Source organism: Ruditapes philippinarum, unplaced genomic scaffold (genome assembly GCF_026571515.1).
Source record: "Ruditapes philippinarum isolate M1 unplaced genomic scaffold, ASM2657151v2 ctg1312_1_1_1_1, whole genome shotgun sequence".
NCBI lineage: Eukaryota > Metazoa > Mollusca > Bivalvia > Venerida > Veneridae > Ruditapes > Ruditapes philippinarum.
Window position 1 is genome coordinate 50,704 of NW_026864172.1, and position 23,208 is coordinate 73,911.

General features: G+C 33.1%; 1 protein-coding gene across 1 annotated transcript; it reads right to left on the reverse strand.

Annotated features, from left to right (window-relative positions):
• Positions 1 to 2,863: 2,863 nt before the first annotated feature.
• LOC132724701 (TLC domain-containing protein 2-like) lies at positions 2,864 to 23,208 on the reverse strand. Its single transcript, XM_060709629.1, has 5 exons — positions 22,878 to 23,208; positions 22,617 to 22,699; positions 17,896 to 17,978; positions 12,039 to 12,210; positions 2,864 to 11,450 (listed from the first exon to the last, which is right to left on the reverse strand). The coding sequence occupies exons 1-5, from the start codon at positions 23,105 to 23,107 to the stop codon at positions 11,248 to 11,250; spliced, it is 771 nt and encodes a 256-aa protein (XP_060565612.1). The 5' UTR covers positions 23,108 to 23,208; the 3' UTR covers positions 2,864 to 11,247.

Sequence of the window (23,208 nt, forward strand, 5' to 3'; positions counted from 1 at the left end):
ATGTAGAAAATATGCTCCGGACAACATCTGGATATTTAATCATCTCCAGTGACCTTGACCTTGCAAATATTAACCTAAATTAAATGTGTCACACCTGTAGTCATAATAGTTACCATTTGTGCTACAATCCATCAATAAATGATGACTAAATGGTCCCTATACACATCTTCAAATTTTATCTGAACTTTGACCTCTATGTGTAACCTTGACTTTGGTCGCAGGGATCTGAATTTTGCGTGCGACACTCAGCCTCACAATGGTGAACATTTGTGCCAAGTTATATTGAAATCCCCCTATGAATGTAGAAGTTTTGCTCCAGACAAGCGTTTTTCAATGAGCTCTAAGTGTGACCTTGACCTTTGACCTGGAGACCTGGATCATGCATGGAGCAATACATATCATGGTGGTGAACATTTCCATAAAGTATTATAAAAATTCTTCCATACATGTAGGAGATATGCTCCAGACAAAATCTGGATATTTCACCATCTTTAGTGACCTTGGCCTTGCATATATTGACCTAAAGTACATGTGTCATAGCCGTAGTCATGATAATGACCATTTGTGTTACAATCCTTCGATAAATGAAGATTAAATCGTCACTATACACATCTTCATATTTTTATCTAAACTTTGACCTCTATGTGTGGCCTTGACCTTGGCTGCAGGGACCTGAATTTTGTGCGCGACACTCCGCCTCACAATGGTGTACATTTGTGCCAAGTCATATTGAAATCCCTCTATGCATGTGGAAGTTTTGCTCCGGACAAGCGTTTTTCAATGAGCTCTAAGCGTGACCTTGACCTTTGACCTAGAGACCTTGTTCATGTGCGTGACATGGCTTCTCATAATGGTGAACATTTCTATGAAATGTCATTAAAATCCCTCCATGCGTGTAGGAGATATGCTCCGGACAAAATCTCGATATTTCATCATCTTTAGTGACCTTGTATATATTGACCTTAATTATATGTATCACAGCCATAGTCTTGATAATGACCATTTGTGTTACAATCCCTCAATAAATGATGACTAAATGGTCCTTATACACATCCTCATATTTTTATCTGAACTTTGACCTCTATGTGTGACCTTGACCTTGGCCGCAAGGACCTGAATCTTGCGCGTGACACTCCGCCTCACAATGGTGAACATTTGTGCCAAGTAATATTGAAATCCCTCTATACATGTGGAAGTTTTGCTCTAGACAAGGATTTTTCAATGAACTCTAAGTGTGACCTTGACCTTTGACCTAGAGACCTGGTTCATGTGCGCAACACTGCTCCTCATAGTGGTGAACATTTCTATGAAGTTTCATTAAAATCCCTCAATACATGTAGGAGATATGCTCCGGACAAAATCTGGATATTTCATCATCTTTAGTGACCTTGACCTTGCATATATTGACCTAAATTATATGAATCACAGCCATAGTCTTGATAATGACCATTTGTGTTACAATACCTCAATAAATGATGACTAAATGGTCCATATACACATCTTCATATTTTTATCTGAACTTTGACCTCTATGTGTGACCTTGACCTTGGCTGCAAGGACCTGAATTTTGTGTGCGACACTCCGCCTCACAATGGTGAACATTTGTGCCAAGTAATATTGAAATCCCTCTATACATGTGGAAGTTTTGCTCCGGACAAACATTTTTCAATGAGCTCTAAGTGTGACCTTGACCTTTGACCTAAAGACCTGGTTCATGTGCGCGACACTGCTCCTCATAGTGGTGAACATTTCTATGAAGTTTCATTAAAATCCCTCCATACATGTAGGAGATATGCTCCGGACAAAATTGGACGCCGCCCGCCCGCCAGGGGCGTTCCCATAATACGTCCCGTTTTTCAAACGGGCGTATAAAAAGGGGCATAATTCTGTCAAAATGCTTGATACAGTTCCCTCCTCCAGTCTACAGGTTGGGGTCATGATGGTGAACAAGTGTGCAAAGTTTCAAAGCCAGAAGTCAATGGACTTTGAAAATATTTGAACTATTACAAAAACTTCAACGTATATTCTAAGTTGAAAAAGGGGCATAATTCTGTCAAAATGCTTAATAAAGTTACCTCCTCCTGTTTACAGGCTGGGGTCATGATGGTGATCAAGTGTGCAAAGTTTCAAAGCCATATGTCAATGGACTTTGAAAATATTTGAGGTATTACGAAAACATTAACATAAGTGGTTACGACGACGCTGACGCTCCGGTGACTACAATGGCTCTACTTATTCTTATCGAATATTCGAGCTAAAAATACAGTTTCAAAATGCATAGTGTTAAATGTATCTAGTACTCCAACGAGTATTTAGGGGAACCAACTCTGTCCTAAATGGGGGGCGGGATATATTTGCAAGAAGAGAAGTCTTGATTTAAATTCAAATTTGGGGGAAAACTGTGTATTTCAAAGAATTTTTCTTCGGGGAAGCCACCCTTAAAATGACCATGCTATAGAACCTCTGAATGTTATTGACTTTGATGTAACATAAAACAAGAGTGATCTAGAAATGACTCATAAACATATGATAGAGTTGAGGTTATATGTACGTGATATGCACAGATAAAGAGAGACATCTATGTCAGAACAAAAACAGGAACTCTTATGGTAACTTTCCGCTTTAAAGAAACTGGTATTAAATTCGATAAATGTGTTTCTAATTTTATAAATGATATCTAAATATTCTTTTATCCCTCTACAGCTTTGATGGGAAGTAGAACAATGTGACCTTGACTTCAAGATAAATGGCAAATTTGCTTGAAGGACCAACAATCTATTTGAAGACTCTGACGTCAAAATTTCTTGGATCAAAGAAAAAGTATATTCAACGTTTCTGGGATAAAATACAAATAAAAACAATGTACACATTAACATCTTACTTTAATTGTAAACAACTAGAAATGTACAGATAAAAATATAAATTATATATCTATATATAATACATAAAAATGCCAGCAACTAAGCAAGACATAAAATGAAACAACTAGCATCGAATAAGCTGAGGTATTGAAATACAAATCAACTGACACTGCTACAACATTTTACATTATCTCAATAAAACTAGCAAACATCTTAATAAACAAACAATTGTTTGTCTGGACACGGTGAAACACTGAGGGAGACAGAAAATCAACGAATGAACGTCTTCCAACAAAAAAATAAGTAATTATTATCATATCATAATTAACATTTAAAATTTCAATAATTGTTATCAATATAAAACGTACATCATTTGAATACCGCATTCCCTTATCCTACCATTTATATAAACATAGAACTTTAGTCTTCAATGGCATAACTTCCTGTAGGCTCTGTACGCTGCACTACTTCCATGGAAAGTGATAACATAAAATAATTTATTTGTCTACCAGCCATTTTAATGATCACCTAATACTTATTGTACTAAATACATAATGTAATACACATCTGACAATCCACACCAAAAGAATTTCTTTTGGGTGCATACCCCTGCACTAACAAAGTATTTCAGTAAGTAGAGTTGTAACAAAATTATGCATTGAAATAACAGGTACCCCTTATTCAAATATCTTAAACATAAAGAACATTTTATATTCCAATACCTTATCCCAATAAAAAATGTACTTATTACTACTTAACTGCACATCTGACTTCATTATAAAAGGCATTTTAAGTCCACTTGTATACAATTATCTTTTAAACACAAATTACTTATCCCCTTATGCCAAGAAAACACATTTGAACAAGTATTTTACCTTGGTTTTAACAAAAATCAAATTACAGCTATATCTTAACTGATTTATATCAAACATATCCAAATTGTGCAACCTTACCCTAGTTTAATAAAAAAAAGAAAAGAAACAAAATGAAATCTTGTATTTTAATCTATCAAAAATCTTTAATTTAAAAAATTACTAACACATTAAATATACATGTAAATTAATTTTGATTTTCATATTGAAAAGTTATACAATATATAAACCTGAGGTTTAAGGGACAGAACAAGCAAATCATACAATAAAAAAATATAACAAGAGGACAATGATGGTCATAACTCGCTCACCTAATATTTCATTCTAGACATAGTCATAATCAAAGCTTGCATGAACACTATTTGCTCAGGTGAGCTGAAAAGGCTAGAATATACACAAAGATATACAGCACAATTAATAGCATATATAAGGTAAAACTTCAGATAGGTAGGTAATCATTCAGTTAAAACGTTTGACACAACAACCAGTGAACAATGACATATTTAATTAAATCTTTTTTTTGTTCCCTACATTTAATGTACTGCAGGCATTGTAGAGGTCATATTGTCACCTTAGCACAATAACTGACTAACTCAATAACTGACTAACTCGTATTACAATTTAGAAGAACTTAATCTGTAACTGCACTAAGGTGACAAATAATGGTGATTTAACAGATGAAAGAAGATCTTTGAATTGCTATGTTGTATATTATTTCATGAAAAGTAGTACTTCCAATAAAATATGGTGCAAATTAAGTCATTTTATGTTTAGGTCAAATATATTTTAGTTTAGTTAAACTGCATAAAAAGTGATGCTTTAAGCATGCCCAGGAATGGTCAGCTCTGCCCTGCATACCTTCAGAAGTGCTGAATAAAATACTACCTTTACAAAGCAGATTTTGTTTACATTGATTTTGATTTCCTTATAGCAGATACATGTAAAACAGTTATTACATATTTGGTAACAGTATTGACTTCACTATTTTGTTATAAAATATTTCATTACTAATGAGACAAAAAAATATCACTTGTAAGTGTATACAGTAAGCATAATAGTCAATACAAAATAATAGGCAGCATACCTATCTACATCCATATAACCCTGTCTTATTGTTATATATGTAGGTGTACTATAAATGAAGGGAAATAACTCATAATTATTCCCACCCCAATAACTCTTAAAATTGCTTCCCTTTGTATGACTATCTTCCTAAAACAGCACAAAATCTTATTGAATCAACCAGTTATAAGTGACTTAGTAAAATCAATAATATCATCAAACAAAATACAACTTGTATAATGTACAATAAAAATGTAGGAAATATCAATCACTAGAGGTAATACATATTGGATTGGAATGTTTAACAACACTGAATTACGATAATTTTATTATAACACTTTCAAAACTAAATATTCTTTAAATTTCTACACACTGCAAAAAATCTCATTACAGATACATTTTTTTTGGCAGATGTTATATTTGAAAATTCTTTGGCAAGAATTTGGTAATGCAGCATAAATAACACATATTTCTAAAGTTATTCTAACCGTACCCCCATACACACAAGCCCTAACTGTGAAACCAGTATGTTACAACTATGTCCCTATGTTAGTTATAAAACAAGCCAGTCCTGTCATATATCATTGTAAATATACATTAAGTTCCAACCATTTCTTACATGTATAAATATATCAATTTTGTAAATATTCAAATTTGAAACTGACAGTCAAAGACAAGCTTCTACATTTTGTTTCATCATCTTAATCTTGCATAACTGTTACAATTATTGGTTGCATTTTTAACATGTGTGTATAAACAATAAAGGCACATTAATATATAGATCACAAAAACAACAACATGTTTACACTCACCTTACTACAAATATATACTATCAAGTCTATGTCACTCAGAAAATTTGCAAAAAAAATGTTTTTTTTTTTAAAACATTACTTAAATGATTATAAACAATGCCAACAACAAGTATTTTTAAGTGCAAAAGTACAATTAGTTAATAGTCTTTTTATCAGTATTTAATGTTGATTTCCCAATACATTGTTTACAAAAATTACGATTAAATAAATTTTACTAAATTTTCTGATCTTAGATTTTTATATGAATAATCTTTATCCTTCTGTCCCTATATTACTGGCTTTTTCATCATTTCCCAGGTAATTTACCATTTTTGTGCACCCTATATGAAGAGAATATAGCAAATAGTGGTCAGATTACTCTATTGATTTTCACTTTTACCTATAATAACGGTCAAAGCTTGACTTCACCCATTTACCCTAAATATGTATTTTTTTAACATAAACATGATCTCACCTACCAAGTTGATTATCATTTTTTCATAGAAATTCTCTGCTATTACCTGCTAGGTGTGCATGGTGTTTATACAGATAGATGTATGGTTTAAATTACTGGTTGTTAACTAAATGCTGCTGATGGCATTAATGGGAACTAGACAATTATAAATGTTCAAATTAAGGCTTCCTTGTTGTTTGACAGAGTAGATCAAACATTAACAGTTTTATAGAGTCATAGTCTTTTTACTCATGTTAATGTTCTCTCCTTTTATTTGTCAGGGTCTAATTATTTCTTAAATCATAGCCTTTAACGAATTTAAGGCAATAATTTTATCGCTGTGAAAGTAACTACCGACTAAAAACCACAGCAAATGAGAGTGATCAAGCGAGATGAAACTGGCTTTTTTTTTTTAAAAACTAACTTTGTGCTATTCTCTTAGCTAAGCAATAATATGTTTATAAACAAAACAAAATTTATTAATAGAAAAAGGAAAATTCCCAAACAATTTTGGCCTAAAATGAGTAAAATTAATGAAATTTTCCAAATCAAAATTTATCAGTATGATATTTGTTTGACTTTGAAGGAGCACAATATCTCTCTTCTAATCTTTATATCTTAATTTTAATTACCAAGTGTCTGATAAACTTTTGGTGACTGATAGAGGTACATTTATCTGATAGTTTATCTATCGTGATCAGTATAACTACATTGTAAAATTACACTGTCACAATTTTCTGTTTATAATTACTGATATTCATTATCATTTCCATCAATAAATTTAATTTGGTACTTAATTTCAACCTATACACTAAAATTCTGAAAATAAATGAAGTTAAAACAACAATTTGCAAGATTTATGCAATGGAAGTTCTGGGAAAATTGAATATTGCTGAATTTTGACACGCTTATAACATCAAGCTGAATAACTAAATTTTGCTTTGATGAATGCACAGCAAGAGAAATGATAGATTGACAAGTCAGTTATGATTTCTCCAGCTTTGTAACTAGTCCAAATATATCCCATATTGTACACAAACTATGTTTCTTATATCCAAATTATATCCAAATTATATTAACTAAAGCCTGAATGTGAATAAGAATCCTAATATTATGTATTCTTTTGTAGTTAATTTCTTAAAAAAATGTCTCATGAACATCAAATACACATCAGTCTCCGGGTACAATACAGGAAATATTATGGATGGTCATGTGGTACAGAATCAGGGATGCTATTTGTGTGTAAAGGAAGAAGATTTCTCTAAGAAATGCTAGAAGTTTTTGATTAATAAAAGTCATAAAAAATAAAATTTTAATAAATAAAATACCAAAATTGAAAAGAATAATTAGGTTTTTTTAACATGTATAATTATGATCATACAACCTGATACTTCTTTTGAACAAACACATCAAACCAATTAAGGTTCTCAAAAGTTGAAACAATTTGATTTTTGGGCTGCTGTTGGGAAAATTGTTTTAAAAATGTGAGGGGTAGGGTGGGGGAGAGGCTATTTTTGGATTATTTCATATTTTTTACAATTATAATCATTTTATAATGTGTAAATCATAAAACTAACATTTGTAAATAAATATAGCTAAATTTTATTGCACTTAAAATAATGCCTCACTGATTAAGTATTTTTTTCTTAATAAAATTATGGTAAGATTTGTCTTACCATACTGTAAAATAGATTGTAAATAAATTCTGGGTCTCCTTCCAGAAAAATTGATCACTTAATTCTTTTCATTATAAATATGGCAACCAAGCAGAAATGGTTATTTTTTTCTTTCCTCAGTTCTTTTTTCAGTGCACTCCACATTACATGATTAAAAATCCAGGGTTTGGCAGGTTTAATTCCCCAATGTTCCAACTGAAAGTACTAATAAAACTTTAAACTGAGGTTTATAGTACTGTTACTTTACATATACAATCACTTGTCCTCAAAATTACAAGCTTTATTCAGGAGAGAGTCACCAGCATGGGTTTCACTGGGTGACTACAAATGAGCGCGTCATGACAAAACCAACATAATGGGTTTGCGACTAGCATGGATCCAGACCAGCCTGCGCATCCGCGCAGTCTGATCAGGATCCATACTGTTCGCTTACCAACTCTATAACAAGTAGAGAAACTGATACCAAACAGCATGGATCCTTATCAGACTGCACGGATGCGCAGGCTGGTCTGGATCCATGCTGTTTCAAACCCATTATGTTGGTTTTGTTGTGATGCGGCTCAAATAAGTTTATATCAACAAACCTAGAATTATTATTTTACCTTCAGCCATAGTAATAATAGTCAATGAAGAGCTGGCAACAATAAAGGCAGATTTTAGCACCAAATGAACAAGACCAGTTAACATTATAACCATCTTAGAAGAAACCAAATTATACTGTCAAAAAATGTACTTCAACCTTTTACATAAATTAACCCCTGAAATCAGTAATAATCACTTTAAAATGCAAAAACAGAACAAATCTATTTATGGATATAAGCAATGAAACGGGCTAAGAAATGTAAAGAGAATATCAATGCCATAAATAAGTTTGAAGATAAAGTTTTGATTGATGTCTTTGCCAAATGATCATGAATAAGGCGAGACATACATAACGTGTATATTGTGTATAAATCTTATACAACAAATAATGACTGTGATACATTGTACCATAGTTTAAATCAGACAAAAACAGCAAATACCTTATACATCACATAACTCTATAGTACAAACTTTCATATAAAACAAACATAATAAATGGAATTTTGATTTCACAACTACAAATCATACCAAATAAATAACCACAAAGAAAGGAAACAGAAAAGAAAACTCATATCAAATCACAAAAGTCAAAAATATTATATCAAAATATTAATAAGGAATTCATCATACACTGCATGTATGCAGTAAAAAAATTGTTCAATATTATACAATGTTCATTAGAATAGAAAACATAACATGTATGTAACCATGATGCTACATAAAATAAAAAACAACCATTAATTTGTGAGAATTAACTTTCAACTGCCTACAAACATCATAAAATGTTTAATTATATATAATCATGTACAATACCACAAATTATTGTTTGTCCTATGGAAAATCAATACAATATAAGCAATTATGCCATTTCATTTATATCAATTACATGAATTTCCTGTAACAAATTTCTACTGTTAAAACTTCAATAACAATGAACTATATTTTTCTATTTAACTGAATCTATTACTAACAACTTGATTTAAAATTGTTCTTATGATTTTATTTTCACATTTTTTCTGTATTTATTTGTTACACAGTAACAGAGTGATCATATCACATGGCATATGACATCACTTTTAATTATTTTATATCTTGTTTCAAGCACAAAATTGCTGCAAACGGTAGGGTTTGTCAGGCATTAAATATAAACAAACATTCTACAGAACTATAAGAACTTCATGTGGGTGATGTTAGTAGTGTGTGGATGTTGTCAGATTTTAGTGTGAATGTCATTATTTTGTGTGGGTATTGTCAGATTTTAGAGTGAATGTCATTACTTTGTGTGGGTATTGTCAGATTTTAGTGTAAATGTCATTATTTTGTTTGGGTATTGTCAGATTTTAGTGTGAATGTCATTATTTTGTGTGGGTATTGACAGATTTTAGTGTGAATGTCATTATTTTGTGTGGGTATTGTCAGATTTTAGTGTGAATGTCATTATTTTGTGTAGGTATTGTCAGATTTTAGAGTTAATGTCATTATTTAGTGTGGGTATTGTCAGATTTTAGTGTGAATGTCATTATTTTGTGTTGGTATAGTGGGTATTGTCAGATTTTTGTGTGGATGTCATTATTTTGTGTGGGCATGGTGGGTTTTGTCAGACTTTTGTGTGGATGTCATTATTTTGTTTGGGCATGGTGGGTATTGTGAAATTTTTGTGAGGATGTCATGATCTTGTGTGCAAGTGTGCTATCATATTATTTTGTTTGGGTGCTGTTAGTACATGCTGTCGTAGTTTTGTGATTCTGTATGCTTATACACAAAAGTAACCCGAAGTTGGTGGAATGTGAGTTAATATTTCATACCTTTCAAATGCATAAAAGGGCTAATGAGAAGGTATTAATTTTCCCTTTAGTACGTATTATATCCCATTCAAACTGATAAAGAAATAAATGTTATTTCCATCAATTATCACTTACTTATCAAAGCATATAATGTTGTTCATAATACTAAAATTCTGTGAAACAGCCACCATAGCCAATACACTTGAATATAATTTGCAATAACTTTCAATGTTTCTATTCTTAGCATATCATGTTTAGCAGCAAAAAGTAGTGTGAAGATTCAATGATCATTTATATTTAAATATAGGCCTTTAATTATGACACATAAATTGACTTTTTTACATAGCTGACTGATTGTTCAAAGCAATATCGTATGCTCATCATACAAAATACAAAATTTATTTTTTATTTTTGAAAATATTAGAAATTTACAGAAAGTTATATACACTGATACCCATAAAAATACCTATTTTACAGAATATAAAATCTAAAATTGAGTAACTAAGTTAATTTCTAGCTGCTGTTAACAAACATTATGTTAATATTTTCATGTGTATAACAGCTGATTTAATTATAAACTATGTTGTGTTTAACAATATTTTAATTTAGCTATACCATTCTCAAACTTTCAGTACTGTCATCATTGGAGACAACATGGTAGTGGCCTAAGTAGGGTTTGAACCCACAGTCTTTAGGTGGAGAGGCAGTCACCTTAACAACTAAGCCATCACTCTCTGTCATACCCCATCATTTTCTATGGCTGATCTGTAAAGGTCCTAAATTTTAAACGTTTTCACTTTCACTTCAATGTGAGACAATGAATTACTAGATTTGGGCAGTAATTAGTGAACATGTAAATCTTGCTTAGATAACAACAATAAGCACAGCCATGTAGACCTATAGCCTGACAAGCACCAAGAGTAAAATCCCCATTGTAATGGGAGTTTTCATTTCTTCATAACATAAATAAAATCAACGGATTGGAATAAAAAAATTGAATAAACACATCTGATTAAAATTCCATACATGCCCTGATTTTTCCTTGAATCTATCAAGACACTGAAAACCCATAAAGTTTTCTTTCCTAACAAATCTCTGGATACAGTTCTCATCTCAATGTACTGAGGTAGTCTGATAACCTTGAATATATGAACTAGCTATAGACCTATTCCTCTTTTCTAGTTGATTCTTTCTTCCTCAGAAAGTCGCTATTTAAAAGGCGATAAAACAGTATGATATTCATCACCGTCATAATGGCAAGGCCTAAACTGCCCATAGAATAGAACACAAGAGGTACCAAATCTTTGTTGATCACAATCCATCGGGTCATCCAGGCCAATGTTAGAATTCTAAATCCAAGGAATGTACCTATAATAACAGAAAATAGTCAGGTGTATATAATGGAATCAAACTCAAAACAATTCAAATTGAAGAAGTCAACAATATCAGGTTATATCCAAATATACTCACAAGAGCTAAAAACATGGCTTTTTTATGTGTCTAATCTATTTTCAGCCTTAGTAACCTTAGCCTTGACCTAGTTGACCTGAAAACCTAACCAAAGGGCAGAAGCCAATCATAAATGAAGTTGTTATAAGACATGGTAAACAGGTGAAACTGATCTCTGATATTGCACTTCTACTTTCTAGTCTCTATAACTGTATGAAGTTTCAATGAGATATCACTGTGGTTTATAAATAGCAAGCAGTTATGGTTCTTGGACACTGCACTTCCTCTCAATATATGTGAAGTTTTATTACAATTCCTTCAATACTTTTCGAGTCATTATCCAGTCGAGGGTGTAAAGGACAAGGCTGAGACTGTAATTATGCTCTCCCTTTACGAAGCATCCTAATATGTTAGTTGAAATTCAAGTTATAATCATAGCAAAAGTAGAAAGTAATAAAGTACATATCTGATATTTAGTCAGTTAAAGGAGCATAGAGGAAAACTTACCTAAATTAATAAGGCTATTAAGCCTGTAAAAGCTATTAGTTCTAGAGAAACCCAGGCACTGCAGAAGTTGTCTGGTGTGAAGAAATATGCTGTTTAATTCCACAACAAGTGCCAACACTGCATATCCCACATAAAGCTTTGTCAGTATGGCTAGACCAAAACATGATATGATCTGAAATTGAAGCAAGATGATAAATAAAAATGCTTTTGTGAGATAACTTCTGAGAGTCATTTTCTCTAACTGGCAGTAAGTTTAAGTGGCACACTCCCAGACAAGTAAAATAAATCTTCAAAAAATTATCAAACTAATCAAAACTAGAACTGCCAGTATCATGGCATGAAACCCCCCCATACCACTTTGTCAGAATCAACAGTGGCCATTTAGAGCTCAAGGACAACCTTCCTGCCAAATCTGAGGTTACTAAGCCAGTGCAATGTTATGTATTTTACATGCTTCAAATGTGAAAATGTCAAATTCAATACATTGCGGACAGGACAGTCTTTAACAATTGAGAAGAAAAGCTTTTTTTGTCAAGGTCCCTGTGACCTTGACCTTTGATCCAGTGACCTCAAAATCAATAGGGGTCACCTTATAGTCATGATCAACATCCATGCCAAATATGAAGACTGTGGGTCAAAGGAATCTTAAGTTAATGGGTGGACAAACTTTTTGAAGTCAAAGTCCCTATGACCTTGACCTTTGACCCAGTGACCTCAAAATCAAAAGGGGTCATCTACTAATCATGATCAACATCCATGCCAAATATGAAAACTGTTTGTCAAACGAATCTAAAGTTATTGGGCAGACAAACTTTTTGAAGTCAAAGTCCCTGTGACCTTGACCTTTGACCTGGTGATCTTGACCTTAAAGTCATTAGGGGTAATCTACTGATCATGACTAACCTCCATGCCAAATATGAAGACTATGGGTTAAAGGAATCTTAAGTTATTGTGCGGACAAGCTTTTTGAAGTCAAGGCCCCTGTGACCTTGACCTTTGACTTGGTGACCTCAAAATCTACAGGGGTCATCTACTAATCATGACTAACCTCCATGCCAAATATGACGTCTGTAGGTCAAAGGAATCTTGGGCGGACAAGCTTTTTGAAGTCAAAGTCCCTATGACCTTGACCTTTGACCCAGTGACCTCAAAATCAAAAGGGGTCATCTACTAATCATGATCAACATCCATGCCAAATAAGAAGACTGTTTGTCAAACGAATCTAAAGTTATTGGGCAGACAAACTTTTTGAAGTCAAAGTCCCTGTGACCTTGACCTTTGACCTTAGAGTCAATAGGGGTCATCAACTGATCATGACTAACCTCCATGCCAAATATGAAGAATATGGGTCAAAGGAATCTTAAGTTATTGGGCGGACAAGCTTTTTGATGTCAAGGCCCCTGTGACCTTGACCTTTGACCTAGTGACCTCAAAATCAATAGGGATCATCTACTAATCATGACTAACCTCCATGCCAAATATGAAGACTAAGGGTCACGGGAATCTTAAGTTATTGGGCGGACAAGAAAAAAACGTCGGGCAACCAGACGGATGGACGGACAAGCTGATTCCAGTATAACCCCCTTACAACTTTGTTGTGCGAGGGTATAAATATATTTAGATCTTATAATAAAGTGCATGTATAAATACACAGTATTTACAATGCAGGTGAAACTTTGAAGGTTAAATGCAATGTATGAAAGAAGCTATTATTTCTATAATAGTAGATAATTTATAAGTCTACCAGTGGGAGAAATTCCTGCATATTTTGACAAGTTACAGGTAATATAATATTATAATGATAGTATTAGTGTTTACGTTAAATCACTTTAAAATTTGGATATACTTCAATCTTAAGAACAATTATTTTTACGTTTTTACAAAAAAAAACCCCAAAAAACAAAACAAAACATGCAACAACAAAACACAAATCTGGATGTGTGTTCTTTAAACATCAAACAAGCATGTCTTCCCAACAAAAAATATATATTTTATATTGATTGGTTGACTTAACCCTTAATATACTCAATGGACTTGTCCTACTTCTATTTTTGGAACTGTTCATTATTAAAGTTGGGGGTAAAATGAAAATTTAGTCATACAAATTGCAAATATATAAAATCTGGTCAGATTGTTTAAATGTGCAGGCTAACCTGGCTCTATACTGATTTGCAGCTCCAGCTGGAGGAAGGGTTTAATGTTTGAAATACAAAATAAAAACCATGCCTGGTCATTATTATCACCAATATTTCAGTCATTTAACCTACTTCAACCCATTCTTAATATATTGATATCATAAGCAAACAAGTTATACATCGTAACATGACTACCTCTCTTTGATTTGCATAAAGATTGATATAACTTTCTATAACTGACTACTAAGTAATGCATATGCATGCTTTCTCTATTGTATAAGTGATACTAGTATTGAATTTTTACACAATTTTTTTATGCAATTATTTCCATTTTGTAGTTCATGACATGTGTCTATTTATACATTTTTTATTTATGTACCATTTTTGCTTTATTTTTCATTTTGCACACGACATATTGTTATGAAAATATTTGACTTTCAAACAGTTATTTAGGTTGAAAGAAATTCTATAAATCTTGGTTTAAAGTAAGATTTTATAATAAGACAAGTTAAAGAACAGGCATTCTTTCTAAACTGATATACTGTAACAATGACAACTAATATAGGGTAAGACCAACTATGACTAGACCCTATACCACACTAGTTAGTCAATAGTAACTCTGCCAAAGCAAGGGGAAATGAGTGGCATTTTTATCATCCAATAATGAAATGACCGGTGGTTTTGTATAGGTGCCAAAAGAACTGGGGTATGTTCAACTAGCAGTTAGCAGGGGAAAATTAACTGTCCTTTCATGGTGGCCAGGTTCTTCACTGGGTATAGTAAAGCTTAAAGTCAAGGTCTACACCTCAGGCATGAGGGAGGGGACCGGTGTGTGGTTACATGTAAAACTGGCTAGTGGCAATAATATTAACTTACAGCATATCAATTCAATTTAAATCAGTTCAACACAGAAATTAAGCATGGAAAACATTATTAAAGTTTAACAAGAAAACACTTTATAAGACATAAAAAATTTAAACTAAAGTTTATCTAATACATTAGTTATTTTTATATTACTGCAGCAGTACATTCTTATTGAATTCAAGCATACAGTACTTTAACCTCTATAAAAATGTCAATACATGTATATGTATGTTTACAAGTAAAGGCGACAGTACATTTTATCTATTAAGTTCGCCATATTTGACTGACTTCATGTCAACATAAACATGGTCCTGAAGTAGAGATTTACTTCTATAGTTAAAGAAATTCTAAATATGTAGTGAATGTTTGATTTTACTGTTTATATCAACAATTGTTCAACAATTACACAAGTCACAGAGCATAATGCTCAATAGGAGATATGAATATGAGGTTAAAAAGGAATGCTTAATTTTAGCAACTCTGAGATATTTTGATATTTTTATGTGTATTTTTTTCTCTATTTTTACAAATCAAAATATCTCTATTTACATTCCATATTGCTGATAATGTTCCTTAAATACATCTACTTTGTTATATTCTTCAATGCCATTTCAATGTAATCTATAGTATCAATATTTTTCATATTCCTATTAGGGACGGACTGAATAACTAATGTTATTTGAACTTGTGGTCCAACCCTTTAATTATTCTTTCAAAATGTATTTTTATATTTTTTTTCTATATATTTGCATTGTACATCTTGTACAAAATTGAAAGGAATAAAATATGTTTAAACTTAAACATAATGCTCAATTTAAAAGTGCTGCTACCAGGGTTAAAATTTTGCATTTTTTTTGCAAATGATTTTAATTCTTATAAACTTACAAAATGAGAAATTAACTTTCAAAATAACATTTAAAGGGTTGAAATTTCAGCTTAAATTAACCATGAACTTGTTTGTAAAATGCGGAAAAAAATCATATATCAATTTCACACTGTATGACAGTGTTACAGATTCATCAAAATATAACAAAATTTATGATATTGCCAGTAATGCATTTGTGGTGCAGCTTTCTCAGTCCCTGACTAACCAACTTTGCTTTATAATTTTCTTTTTCCAACGGAAAAGTGTTTGAGATTTTGAAAGCAAAAAGCTGAAAACTTAGACGGACTTTGCAGGGCATACTGCTTTAAAATAACTCCATTACATTTCATCTTTACAGTTTACGTGTTTTTACAGAAGTCATGAAAATTTAACAACATTCTGCAAAATAATTATGTGAGATTAAATTTGAACCCTTGCAGCACTGTATTTAAAATACAAATAGACAAAACAAGACATGTCAAAGGAGCAGCAGGCTACACTTGTTTCAGTACTTTATAGTATGAACAAGAGGGCCAAGATGGCGAAATATCACTCCTCTGACTCATCACACTCCTGAACAAGTTTGATGACAATTCAGTCAAAAATGTGACCACTAGAGAGTTAAAAACAAGTTTTTTCAATATATGGGCAGTGTGACCAAGTTTTAACCCAGGTGACCCATAATTGAACTTTACCTAGAAATCATCAAAACAAACTTGCAGACCAATTTCCAGGATATTAGGATCAAAACAGTAGCCACTAGTGTTAAAATTTTTTTCTAGCTCCTGTGACCTAGTTTTTCACCCAAGATGACCCATGTTCGAACTCACATGAGCCATTACCTAGACAAGCATCCAAAAGCTGAAAACTCAGACAGATTTTGCAGGGCAGACTGCTTCAAAATAACTCCATTACATTTCATCTTTACAGTTTACATGTTTTAACAGTAGTCATGAAAATGTAACAACATCCTGCAAAATTATTATGCGAGATTAAATTTGAACCCTTGCAGCAGGATATTTAAAATACAAATACAAAAAAAGACCTGTGGAAGGAGCAGCAGGCTACACTTGTTTCAGTACTTTATAGTATGAACAAGAGGGCCAAGATGGGCAAGATCACTCCTCTGACTCATCACACTCCTGAACAAGTTTGATGACAATTCAGTCAAAAATGTAACCACTAAAAAGTTAGCAAGTTTTTTTTCAAAATATGGGCAGTGTGACCAAGTTTTAACCCAGGTGACCCATATTCGAACTTGACCTAGAAATCATCAAAACAAACTTGCAGACCAATTTTCAGGATATTTGGATCAAAACAGTAGCCACTAGTGTTAAAATTTTTTTTCTAGCTCCTGTGACCTAGTTCTTCACCAAAGATGACCCATGTTCGAACTCACATGAGCAATTACCTAGACAAGCATCCAAACAAAGTTTGATGATGATTGAGGCAAAATTGAGTGTTAACGAACAACTGTGGACAGACGACAGACCACGGACATTCAAGGATCCTAAAAGCTCACCCTGAGACAGCTCAGGTGAGCTAAAAATGCTTAGCATAAAATGGACAAAACTCTGAAATATAGTGAATTAGAATTATGTGCCCTAAAATTAAGTATTTCAAGCTTGAAGTAGGAATATGTGATGTTTAAAATTACAAAATATAAAATTGAGACTATAAAGCAAACAGAGCAAGCTTTTTGTGGGGGCCATAGTTGCCTATTCATATTTCTATAGTTAAACACATTAAAGGAAGAATATTGTATTAAAGAATGCACCTAGGAAATTTGACATTATACTGCTCTATTGAAATTATAACCATCTTTTGACATTACTTCATTTTTTTTTTACATTAAATAATAATGTCAATGGCGTTATCCCCCCATCCAAGGACATTATATCCTCCAGTTGTATGATCTAACCCAGTATCTTCGGCATACTGGGAGGTTACACTAAATCAACAGTGTGGATGAAATACATGTAATTATACTTACCACTACATGATGTAGAAGGAGTTCTAGTGACTGTCTTGTTCTTTGATATATCAACATGTCAATGCTGTCATATAAAAAGTATCCTGAAATATAAATAATCATACAGTTATACAATTATAAAAAAAATGGACAGAAAATTTTTGCATAGATAAAAAAGTGCACATTGTTTACACATGTGCTTGTAGAATCTGGGTCAGCTCTGCCCATACCAACTAAGCATGGGTCAACCTGGCCCAAAACTTATTAACTATATTATATATTACCGGGCAGTGAAAGGCCCGGCTATAGCTGACACATGATTATTTTAAAGAAAATCAAATAAAAAACATTAAAAAATAGATAGAATTAACAATTTTATATCTCACTCAGTTCTAGTTGGGCGCTGCTATTTACATTGTAACTCAATGATAATTTGCATGGTATTCTGATAACAGAACAATCACAACTTTTAGGATTAATAATAATTGTTGAGTGTTCCAAAATATGTCATCTAAACAAAGATAATTTCATAATCATAACATTTATATGCTGCTAACTTTTTCAATTTCTATTTGCTGGTGATCCAAACTCAGAATAATTGTATAGTAATTTACTTCCTTAAAAGTTTAATAACTTAACAATCTACACTGAAAGGATGTTCTAACTAGACCTTTTTTAAATTAAAATTATTCAATAATGGTAAAAGGTATGGACTTTATTATTTGCATTAATTAATTACATGGCCAATGCTTTTTAAAAATCATGAAAATCATCGACCGTGACGATATTCCAATTTGCACGTGCTTTCATGTGTAGTTTTATAATTATGCACGAGATTTTGTGAATTCAGTGCTCAAAATCGATTTTTCTTATCAAATCAGTATTCTATAGCAAAAATCATACCAAAAAAACATTTTAGTGATAGAACTGCTGAAATGCCGCGTATGAACAATGCAGAACGCGCTCGCGCAATTGGCATGTTACAGGCTGGCTCATCCCGAGTACAGGTATTCATCATTAAAATATTCTGTTCATCTAAATATGGTATTAAATCATTCTTCGTGAAATAATTTATTGTAAATAACAATATTTAATCAAATTATTTTAGCATTTATAGCTTAGAAAATGTACAGATATGATATGAAGTTGCATGTCTTCTGTTCTCTCTGCAGGTTGCTCGAATTTTTGGCAGGCATGTCTCTACAATCACCAACCTCTTCACCAAGTTCCAGCGCACAGGTCGTGTTGAAGATGAGCGCAGGCAACCTCGCAGAAAAGTGACAACTCCAGCACAAGATGCACAGATTGTTGCTGATCACCTTAACAACCGTTTTAGAACTGCAGCTTCAACCGCCAGGCAGACGATAGGCACTCATAACAGATCAATAAGCCAGAAAACGGTACTTAACCGCCTCCGTGATCATGGTATAAGAGCAAGGAGGCCGTTTCGTGGCCTTGTACTTACCGACGTACATCGCCGAAGACGTGAGCAATGGGCCCGCCGTCACCAGAGAATGACTCGTGCTGAATGGGCCAACGTCTTATTCACAGACGAAAGCCGTTTCAACTTGAAAAACAGTGACGGCAGGATGCGCGTCTATAGGCGTCGAGGCGAGCGTTTAAACGACAGCTGCGTTCACGAGCGTGACCACTACGGTGGGGGATCGGTGATGGTTTGGGCTGGGATTTCCTTTCATACTAAGACCAACCTCGTAGTCATCCGTGGTAATCTCAACGCTTTGAGATATCAACAGGAGATTCTGATTCCGGAGGCCATTCCTCACCTGCGTGCCGGTGGGCGAGGTATGGTTCTGATGCAGGATGGGGCGACCCCGCACACAGCTGCGACCACGGAGAGGCTTCTACGACAGCAACAAGTGAGAGTTCTTCCATGGCCGTCTAAATCCCCGGACATGAACCCCATTGAGCATTTGTGGGATGAACTTGGCCGCCGTGTTCGGAACGGACCGAATCCGCCCGCAAATCTTGTTCAGTTAGAGCAGATGCTGATCCAAGAATGGGCCAACATTCCTCAGCAGACTATTTCAAACTATGTTATGTCGATGAGACAACGATGTGTTCACTTAGTGAGAGCTAGAGGTGGTCACACCAAATATTAAACCAGAGAGTTTTACCAGGACAGTTAAGTGATATTGTTGAGTGACTTTTCACATTGTTATTTTGCCGCCATTTTGCGACTTTGACTTTTTATAAGACTGTTTTTTTCTGTTAAGTTTGACATTTTATCGAAATGAGATTTGAATAAAATTCTACAGAAGTATGCATCTTATGTGTAGTAATAAATATCCGAAATATAACCTAAATTGATCAATACATTAAAAAATATAGCTGATTAACCAAAGGTCTAGTTAGAACATCCTCTCAGTGTATATCCTCATAGGTTTTTATCATACTATTCACAGGACTGATGTGACCCTTTACCGTGTTTGTACATGCTGTTGACTATGATCTGTTTTACAATTTTGTTTTATAGTACTTCAAGTACATGTTCTAAGTTCTTTAAAAATAGACATTTCAAGTATCCTCGAAAAGAAACTTTAAAACATGGTTAACCCAATTAATTTTCAAAGAGGTTGTTACTAACCATTTGAAAACTAAATTATCTTGAGCTCTGGTTACTGTCTCACTGACATTGTGCACAGTTTATAATGTATTTAAGATGGTTATTTGTACCAGTTTTTCTTGAAATCCATCATGCATGCAGAAGTTTTGATCAAAAACAAATTAAATGATAAACAGTTTCCGAACAAGCAGATGACAGGCTGTTCTTATCAGTAGTTTTTCCGGTAAAAAAAGGTTGCGTATCTCACTGTATGAATCATAAAATGGTCTGAAATATGGTAGGTTTAACAGTTATTTTAAATACTTTAGTGTCAAAAGATGTGTTGAAGTATATATTGTGATGAAGCTAAGATTGCAAGCTTTCCATTTTAGTATTATAAATTTTAAAATTGGACAATAAATCCGAACAAACTAGCGATTTAAAAACAATTTAATTTGTATTGTTTTAGCATAAGAGATACTGATTTTAATTGGAGATATTGGAAACAACTTGTATTTTTAACTCGATATATGCCTTATTCTCATCGATTCGTGCCTTCTCATCGATTCGTGAACTAAATAATTGTCTGGTATAAATTCTTCTGTGAGAAAACACACCATCCGAAAACTACACAAGTTTTATTAGACACTCGATTTGACAATTTTATCCAATTAAAATGCGTAATTAAATAGGTGTATATGACCTTACCCTACAATCAGCAGGTGACCTAATTATTTTAAAATATTCGATATTGATGTTTTAATTTATCAAACACACTTACACTTAAGCCAAAAAAATATTCATTATGCTGTAAGAATTTACTTAAGACTTTGAAACATATATTGATCAGATCGGACTGAAAATAACCATGCAAACATTTAGTGGTGTGAGCACCTATATTTTGATGACGTCACAGGGTGAATCGAATTTCACGATTCGATGGGTAAGCGTCCAGCTGAGCAAGACAGTCATGGTTGACATGTTCAGATGCTCTAATCTTTGAGCGGTTGTTCTTAGAAGTAATTTAAAGATTTTGAACTTTTAGATAATGAATTAATTTAACAAATGCACTAATTGAACTGTACGTATGTCTGATATTTGTTGTGCAAGTGCAATTTTTCCAAATAAGAGTCACGAATCGATGAGAGAAAAGCATACCTCAGTTTTTTACATAGTTTAAATCAAACTGTTTATGGGTGTATTATTATTAATGTTATAAACCTTTTCAACACACACATATCAGTGCATTTTTTCCTTCTATAACAGGGGCCGATATAAGACCCCTTCACAATTCAAAATTGCACTTTTTTTTCACAAAGTGGCAGAAAAAAATTCACAATTTCTAAAGAGATTTCAAAAAATATTGGGACTTTGTCTTTGAAATACATTGTTTACCTTCCGGTAAAACTTAATTTACGCCAATCGCAAGAACACAGAAATAGTTTTAATCAAGTTAAATGGTTTTGTGCATGTTTACCGGGTTAATGTACCAACAGTGATTTTACTACTTATATAACAGACTCCCAAAAAAGGCATCTTCCCAATTGAAATTTTCTTTAAAATCATGCAGTTTTCCCAAAAAACTGAACTTAAACCAGCTTTTTTACTTCCCAAATCAGCAATTTTAGTGATAATTTTTTCCCAAAATCAAAAGGCTAAGGCCTCTTCCCAATAAAGTGAGAAAAAACACTGACCAACTTGCAGCAGATTTTACACATGTCAGAAATTATTATCAACCATTTCCGGTTTCAAAATGTCGCGAAATGCCAAGTAAAATGCCTTTTCCTCCCACAATTTTATGACATATCGCCCTCTTTTCACAAAATGAACAGGCCCGCCCCAGGCCCTTTCACAATTTTGACAAGAATGCCCTGCATATATATACACACCCACATTCATGACATGGCCCCCCTATTCATATAAAATGATTAAGCTCATATATATATTTCATAAATTTAGTACAAATTAGCTGTGTAATTTCATTCTCATATAGATCTACATCATTGTTCATACTGCTTCAAAATCGTTTTCAACTTAACATGCCATGTTATTATTGTTTATATGACCTTTCAACTTAACATGCCATATTATTTTTGTTCAGTGCACAAGCACTTTATTTATGTCATTCACATGTCAAAACTTACGTAACTGAGTGATTGTTCTAATTCTTAATACTTACCTACAGAAGCTGAAATAAGCGTGTGCCCTGTAACAGTGCTTGTTTGTATTAAATCTTCCATCATTTTTGGTTCTTCTGCAAAGCTGAAAAAGAGCAGAACAATTGTTTAATTACTTTTTTAACTTTGTTTACATTTCTTATCTACATGTATGTCGCTTACACCAACTCGAATAAATCAAAATTATTCAACAGGTTGCCAGACTCTTCGACCTGTGGAAAAAGGCAGCGTGAAAATATTGTAAATTTTCAAGTTCAACTTACCATAACACGGACCATATTCCACTTATTATAGCGTGAATGAGAGAAACAGATATATTTTTCCATCTCCATCGTTGCTTCTCTACGATTTTGTTAGGCGTGACAAACTCGCTAATCAAACTAAACAAATAAAATACTAAAGATGACACTGTTGCCACAGTTATGCCATATTTAGTTCCGGAAATATCTGTCGGCCAGATTTCTGCTAAGACTGGCTTAGGTTCCTGAGACATGTTTAAAACTTTTATTCCTCGATTCTTACATCGTATCGCCCTATGAGCTCATTAACCTTCGGATGTTTACGACGTTTGCCGCCACCAGTTATTCTCGAACG